The sequence below is a fragment of the Callospermophilus lateralis genome, chromosome 19 (assembly GCF_048772815.1).
Source record: "Callospermophilus lateralis isolate mCalLat2 chromosome 19, mCalLat2.hap1, whole genome shotgun sequence".
Lineage (NCBI taxonomy): Eukaryota > Metazoa > Chordata > Mammalia > Rodentia > Sciuridae > Callospermophilus > Callospermophilus lateralis.
Window position 1 is genome coordinate 36,459,567 of NC_135323.1, and position 7,657 is coordinate 36,467,223.

Here is a 7,657-nt window from a genome sequence, read left to right on the forward strand (position 1 = left end):
CTCTCCAAGCTCTGTTAATTTTTAGTCAAGATAAATGCTTGTTTAGAATTTTTTGCTTTTTTATATCAAAATACAGTTTCAAGGAAACTTGTAATGATAGAACACACAGTTCAGTGTACCGTTCATGCAATATCCCCCAATGCATGTGCATGACAAGACTGTACATTAGGAAATTGTCATCTGTGCAAGAAGCCTGTAGGTATTTTACCATTTTACCACATGTATAGATGTGTGTAACCTAAACTGAATCAAGATGCAATCAGGAAAAACACCACACCAAGAAAATGCATTCTAGACATTCCTTTGATCTAAGAAGAAACCAGGGAAGAAATGCAGGAGGCCTGTAGGGAGCCAGTGCTCACAGCGTATCTCTTCTGAACTGTTAGACGAAGCAGGCATGTTTCAGATAGTCCCTAAGTAGGAGTGACCGGGTGCATAGCCTCTTGGGAAGTAAAATCAAGTACTTGCCTTCAGACCTGCTGTGAGCCCAGGAACATGGATTTCCGGTGAGCTGTGCAAGTGGACTTCTGGTGTGGCCAGGAACTCAAGTCTTGGAGTGGGAATAGGAAGACCAACTTAGGTGGGGTCAGAAAGGAAGCCTTCCGGTGGGCCCCAAAGTCAGAGTTTAGTGCTTGCCTTCCCAGCATTACCTACGACAGGCCTTTCCTCAAGAAGGCTTTGCTGGTCAGGGTTTTCTGAAGGGTACCTCGCACATGGGGATCAGGGAAAAAAAAAAAAAAAAAACAGTCTGGAGACCCTGATGCTGCCTGATGCCACCCTCCCGCTACATAGTTTACATCGTGATTCCCCCATCTCTATCCATACCACCTGCCCTTGTCTTACTTCCTGGACACTAACCTGTCTCCCACACTCTATGGTAAGTACCCAGAGAGCAGCACTTGAGCCTAGTTTATTGCTCTGCTCATCCAACTCATGCCAAATGCTTAGTTAAATTCCTGTAAAAACTCAGCTGAAACCAAGGTCAGCTTCCCTGGTAGGTCATATACATCCATGTCTTCTGAAGATGTTGCATCCAGAGGACATGACAGCCTTCATTCAGACCCTCCTAGACCTCCAGCCATGTGCCTCTTATGTTAGCTGGTCCCAATTTTTGTCCTTTTTTACATGACAAATCAGTAATTATACGATTGTGCTCTTCTAACCTCAGTGAGATATTATAGAGAATTATACAGTAGGATCATGGGAATCCCCAAATATATACCAGTGATGAGAAGTGCGAATGGCCTGGGAAACCTGGAGCTTACAGCTGGTTTCTGAAGACAGGGCAGTGTAGAGGGGGCTTGCAGCCTCAATCTGTAGCATGTGACCTCCATGCAATTGATCAGCATCAGAATTGCATTACACAGTGCCAGTCTTTAGTGACTTCTTCCTTCAAGGAACTTATACCTCTTCACTTGCTCAACTCACCCAACCACCATCCCTCTTTTAACACATTCAACCAACCTTAAGCTTGTTCCATGTTGGTCCTTTCTAACCTCTTCACATCATCTCCACTTGCCTCTTTAACCCTATATCACATCTCATCACTGGCTCTGTTGCCACCTCTCTTTAACTTTGTTTTAACTTCTTGCTGATATTTTTCTTCACCTGCTTCTTTCCACAGCTGCTTCCATATTCTCTCCCTTCTCCCAAGATGCTTGTCTGCAGTCATTCAGTGCCCACATTCTTAGTTCTTTCCTCTCTGTGCCTATCTATTTAGCAACCTTAGCACTTCCTATCATCTCATTCTTCTCACAACCTGCTCTAGTACCTTCATTTTCCTTCATGAGTTTCTATTTCAACAAGACCCTTTGGATTTCCTTCACTTATGTAAAACTAGAAACATACATAGGTTGTGGGAAAGACTCCCATTGTGACTCAAGTAGCAAAGTCTTCCATTCCCTGGGTGTCCCTGTCTTTGGACTTTTACCAGGAAGTTTTACTTTTACCTTGGCTTTGAAATTCCTCCAGAATTTTCTTTTATTCTTCCTGTGTTCTCTCTCGCAACATCCTCCCTGTGTTTCCTGATTCCAGTCTCTAGTTTAAGTTCTACAACCTTCTCTGTTGTTCTGCTACATGAAAAATAATTGAGGTGGTTTTCTCCACCAAAGGTTGCAAATTTGGTCAATTAAAAACAACACTGTTAAACAGCAGTATCATTTGACAGCAAATAACCAATCTGGAATGACATGATCATATGTATCATTAAGGTAAGGAGATTTTCAACTTTATTCAGTTTTTCACAAATGCACTGTGCTGTGCTCTTCACAAGCACATAACACATGTGCTCTCGAATGATACATATTTTAAAATGACAGAAAACAAGGCAAGTTAAATACTAGCAGTTCAATAGTCACAAGATGATTGAACATCAAATAAAAACTATATTTATAAGATTATGGGGTAATACTACTGAGGTATAAAAGTAATAGATAAAAAGATTAAAATCTTGAGAGAAATATTTATGTATACAAACATGTTATAACACTAATCACAAAACCAATAAAAAAACAACAATTTTCTGAACAACATCTATCTCAAAACTATTTTAAATAAACATAGTTCAAAATAAACAACATTTATCATATGTACTAAAACTGTGACAATCTTGTAAATAAATATTCTCCATGCTTGGTATCCTTAAAGGATAAGTGACCCAAGATGATTTAAAAGGAGAGGTAAAAAGAGAATTTACAGGAGGAGAGAGATATTCATGGCTAAAGGATATTCCCTTTAGACCAAGATCAACCATTCATCAAAGCTGACATGTGGGCCCAATTGCTGTGGGTTAAGGATTTCTAGCACATTCTGAGTGATAAACTGTTCTCTCTCAGGTCAGAGCACCCAGCACACCTCTAGGAGGTCATCTGTTGGTTGGGGTTTGAGACCATGAAGCTGACTTGGAGATTCAGGCTGTTTCACCATCTGCAGAGGGTGGCTGTGGGTGGAGGTGGACAGGACTGGATCAAGAAGTTAGGTCCTCGAGCATCCTGAATAGACAATCACTGACTCTGTCTGTCATCAAGCCAGGGATACAGAGTTTTGTCCCTCCCCTCAGGCCTCCATAGTTCCAGGACTTCTAGGCAATGAGGGTGCGATCTCGGCCCCACACCCAGAGCTCCGGATTATAAGCTTGAATCTGGAAAGGAAAAGAGCCCCCAACAAAGCTGATGACTTTACAGGATATTGAGGGTTTTGAAGTTATGGTTAATTTATTTTCCCATTCCTTAAAATTACTTCACCTTGATTTGGACTTTCTAGTCACTGTGATTCAACAGTGTACAAATATCTAAAACTACAGTGTTGAGAGGCTTGATTCTATTAACTAAGTTCTGTCAGCTACAAAGGAGGTCACATAGCAAGGTGTAATTATTAGATTTATTTAGCCTGGTGACAAATGAAGTAGCTATATACGGATATCACAACATTATTTCAGCTATTACTCAGATGGACGACACTTATCAGGATCATATTATATAAAATGTGGGACACATTTTTTCAGATTTCTTTTCAATAAAAACTGAATGTATTTTCCTAAATTAGATAACTAAATTAAGCATTTGTAAAGCTGCTTTGACAGATAGAATCCTTTTGGTGTCCCTTCCCATCAAATTTGAAAAGTTGATTTTTATCAAGAGACAAGCTTTATCATTGTCCCTGATTTGAGTAGAATAATGGTTGAACATTAGTAATATTTCTGCTTGGATCCATCAAGAATACTTAGTAACATGGTTAAATGCAAAACTGAGGACTGCCCAGGAAGTCCTTCCCTCCCTCCTGAGCTTTCTCCTCCCCAGAGCCCACCTGCAGACACACCACCTTCCTATGTCTCTCCAGTCAGCCCCCCACAAGCACACACAGCACCACCCACCTCCTCACACTCCTCCTTGGAAACCCGAGTGTTCCAGCCCATGGAGCAGATGAACTGAAAGCGCAGTTTGTGGAACAGGGGACGCTGGGCATAGCTCTTCCCATAGAGGAAACGAAAGATCTCTTGTTTAGGAGCCTGGTTGTCCTCCTCCATGTCATTGGCCAGGTAGCTGGGGAAAGAAACCAGGTTGCTCTTTAGAGGCACAACCAAGAAGGACCTCCCCTTGGAGTCAGCTTCCCAAAACGGACTCCCAGAGGACCATCTTCAGACAGGACTGCACCAGCCCTATTAAGTGTTACAGAGGACCATGCCTTGGTCCAGAGGTCGATGCCAGACACACACCTTCTGAAGGACTCCAGCCTTTTTCTAGAAAGCATTGAGCAACACAATTGTGGGAGAAGCCTAAGGGGTGGTTGGACCCATCTAAGAAGGATTTTCAGGGAGTGTGTAGAAAGAACCACAAATGTGAGAAGACTCCTGTATGAAGAACCAGAGGGACCACCCTACACTGGACCTTTGTCAGGCTGGGAAGGGGCATCTGTCTTGGAAATCCAGAGGCAGAAAACAGAACAATGTTGGTATAGATAGAGGAAGGAAGAGCAGTCAGATGTGGCGGCACCTCCAGTCTCTCTGCCAGGGACAGGATGTGCCCATGTTTTCCTCCACACCTCTCTCAGGTGGGCTTTATGTTTCCTTGAATCTTTAACAGCTGGCCTTTAGGGAGCTTGTGTGTTTGTTTTGACTAGGGAAGTGTGGAAAAGAAAACAAACTATACTACAGTGCTGTGATCTCGTGTACACGGAGCAAACAGGACAAAGAGGCTAAAAGTAAAAGAAAGGTTAGTGCCCCTCTGTTCCCCTCCTCCCCTCCCAGGTAGTGAGTCCTGATTGATGAAGGAGACCAAATACTCACAGGGCCAGAAAGAAGTGGATTCGTTGGTACTGCCAGGAGAAGAGGCCAGCCCGGCTAAAATAAGCTATGACCATAGCCAGGAGGTACTGATGGAGAGAGAAGAAAAACACACAGAGAGGTCACATCCTGGAAGAGGAGGAAAGAGGGGACAGAGGAATGGGAGTCTGGAGTGAAGAGTGCCCCTAAGAGAAGTTCACCAAGTAAGGAGACCTGCTGGTTTGGGAAAGGACCTGTGACAGTCGGAGCAGTCTGGGGAAGAGGAGGCTTAGTGTGTTCTGTAGGATCAGCTCTGAGGGGAGGAAAGGCATGTAGGTCAGCTGGGTGAGGAGGGTCTTGGGTAAGCTGGAGAATGGGGGGTCCCAAGAAGTGTAAAGAGGAGAGGAGCCCCAGCGATAGGGATATAGCTCACTCTGTAGAGTGCTTGCTAGCCTCACATGCACAAGGCCCTGAGTTCAATCCCTGGCATCACAGAAAAAAGGCTGTTGAGCACTAGGGTTGTGGCTCAGTGGTAGGGAGCTTGCTAGCACCTGTGAGGCATTGGATTCGATCCTCAGCACCACACAAAGATAAAAAATAAAGGTATTCTGTCCATCTACAACTAAAAAAAAAACATATTTTAAAAAATAAAAGAGGAGAGGTACCCAGAATCTCAGGTAACAATATCAGAGAGGGGAGGATAGGAATGCAACACCCCAATCAGAAGCAAGGTCCACCTGTCCTCACTGCATGGAACTGCTAGGCCCTGAAGGGAGATGTTGACAAGTCACAAAGTGTCAGGACTTGGCACATCTTGTTGGTTCTACATGGAGACAGAAGGACCATGGGCTAGAAAGCCCTCCCCTCTCCAGGCTGTGCTGGAGCAGGAACACTGCCCAGTGGAGAACAACCTCACCTTGTCAGACACTCTCAGATTCTTGTCCCAGGCCAGGAATCTTTGGACAACAGGATCCTCTGTGAACAGAACACTGGTGTTAGTTGGGAACCAGAAGGGGCTTCATGGGTGATAGACAACAGAGAGAAGAATAGGACCTCCATTGGAGAAGATGTGGGATTGGAGTGCAATAGAGCCCAAAAGAGCCCAGTATCCCAGTTGGATAGGAAAAGGACAGGAACATTCCTGGGAAAGCTGATTTGCCCTGAAACCCCTCAGGGGAAACAACTGAGTGAGGGTTGGGGTAAGAGATAGATGTCTGTATGACTAAGAACTTGGAGTAAACCGCAGGGCCCATCATCCCCCAAGAATGCACCACCTTAGAATTAAGAGTTGCTAGGTTATTTTCTCATTTGATAGTCACCCCTCAGGGAGGATGAAATATACTAGAGCCACAGTGTCTGCAGTCGGTGAGGATAATTGGAATCAAGCTTTTTGATCCCAAGCAGGGTCATTTTTCAGGTGTGATGTAATCATCCATCATCTAAGAGTTTCACAGGGTACATGGGTCCTGAGTCCTCCAGGAATGGGGATCTCAGGGATAGCAGGGCTCTTTGGAAAAGTCAAGTGGCTATTAGTTCCCTCTTTGTGTAAAGAGCAGGATTGGAGGGCGATACCTGGGTGTCTCCCTACCTAGAAGCCTGTTGAAAACCTCATGGTGTTCTGGTTGCACCAAGTTCATGCGCCGTTTTTTGAGTTTCATTTTGAGGCCACACAGTGACTCCACATCCCAGGGGTGATTTAGCCCACTTTCCAGATCCTCCAGCTCATCCTCAGATTCAGTGGAGGACTCTCTCTTTCTCTTTAGGCCAGTGGTCTCAGTCAGGAGGCCAGATTCTACCCAGGGTGCTGAATCAAAAATCCCCGGGGGATCATCCTCCGAGTCTCCCTCAGATTCTGAGGTCCATTCTCTCTTCCTCGAGGACCGACATGGGAGGCAGGGTTTTACCCACAGACCTGAGTAAAGGAAGCAGAGTGAGGCTCCTGAATTTGGAACTCATCCTCTCATCCTCTGATCCCAGTTCACCTCCCACACCCCAGACCTTCAACAATAGCCTTCTGAGCTATTGTTCCATCTCTCCCCTTGGCTGGTAGCCGTCTTCCCCTGATTCTCCATATCATTGTCCCATCTCCCTGTTCCTCAAAACTCTTCCTCATTATGGACACTTTCTCTCATGGGGGGAGAGACCCTTTTTACATCCCCTCTACCCGCTTCCTGCACTAGATCTCATCTTCTAGCTCAATTCCTTTCTCTGCAGATTTTCCATCCATGTGGACTTCCTTGTCCCGTGGCCTATTCTGAACTTCAAAAGTGGGCTTCCCACCTTTCCTGACAGCTCTACCCCTTCCTTCTTACCAGTCATCATGTCAAATCAGTTCTCACTCTAGTTCCCTCACCTGATGGACCTGCCACCTCATCATCTACCACCACCTCCAGGTGGGATTCTGAGGTGCTTGGCTGGGAAGGCGATTGCCCAGACTGGGAGATTTGTTGATCTTCCATAAGTTCTCCAATACTCTGTCTTCCTCCTACAAAACCTAGGTTCTTATTAAGGTAAATCTTTCTTCCAGAATTTGGTTGAATAGGAGTCTGTTTGCTCTTCTCCAAACAGGAGAAACCAGGTAAAGAACAGTGCTGAGGACAAACGGTTGCCCACTGCACTGCCAGTGGTCCACAGAGTCTGTCCCTTCCAATCAGGAAGGTTGGAAGCCTCTGATGTCGTCACTCATTCCAACCTGGCAACCAGTTTGAAGGAAAACACCTATAACTGTCAGACTGGTATGTGCACCTGTCCTAGAGTTCTAGAGGAGATGGTCTCTGCTGTGACTGATCCAAACTCTGTGTACTTTGTCTCTGACTGCCTTTTTCACTTCTGTCTAGACACGGGTTCTTCTCTCCATTCTCAACACAACACATGTTAGATACCCAACCTCTGGGCATT

The 7,657-nt window shown here is 44.9% G+C and overlaps 1 protein-coding gene across 1 annotated transcript; it reads right to left on the minus strand.

Annotated features, from left to right (window-relative positions):
• Positions 1-3,079: 3,079 nt before the first annotated feature.
• On the minus strand, positions 3,080-7,078 carry LOC143384916 (speedy protein E4A-like). Its single transcript, XM_077106000.1, has 6 exons — positions 7,040-7,078; positions 6,348-6,516; positions 5,676-5,734; positions 4,784-4,869; positions 3,872-4,040; positions 3,080-3,139 (listed from the first exon to the last, which is right to left on the minus strand). The coding sequence occupies exons 1-6, from the start codon at positions 7,076-7,078 to the stop codon at positions 3,080-3,082; spliced, it is 582 nt and encodes a 193-aa protein (XP_076962115.1).
• Between the last annotated feature and the right edge of the window lie 579 nt (positions 7,079-7,657).

What these genes read in the sequence shown, in the direction of transcription:
- LOC143384916 (XM_077106000.1), bottom strand. Translation starts at nt 7,078, where the DNA reads ATGACTGGTAAGAAGGAAGGGGTAGAGCTGTCAGGAAAG. An exon ending in GGGTAGAGCTGTCAGGAAAG is followed by an intron (nt 6,517 to 7,039) that starts GTGGGAAGCCCA and finishes ACTGGCCTAAAG; the next exon opens with AGAAAGAGAGAGTCCTCCAC. An exon ending in GGTTTTCAACAGGCTTCTAG is followed by an intron (nt 5,735 to 6,347) that starts GTAGGGAGACAC and finishes TTCTGTTCACAG; the next exon opens with AGGATCCTGTTGTCCAAAGA.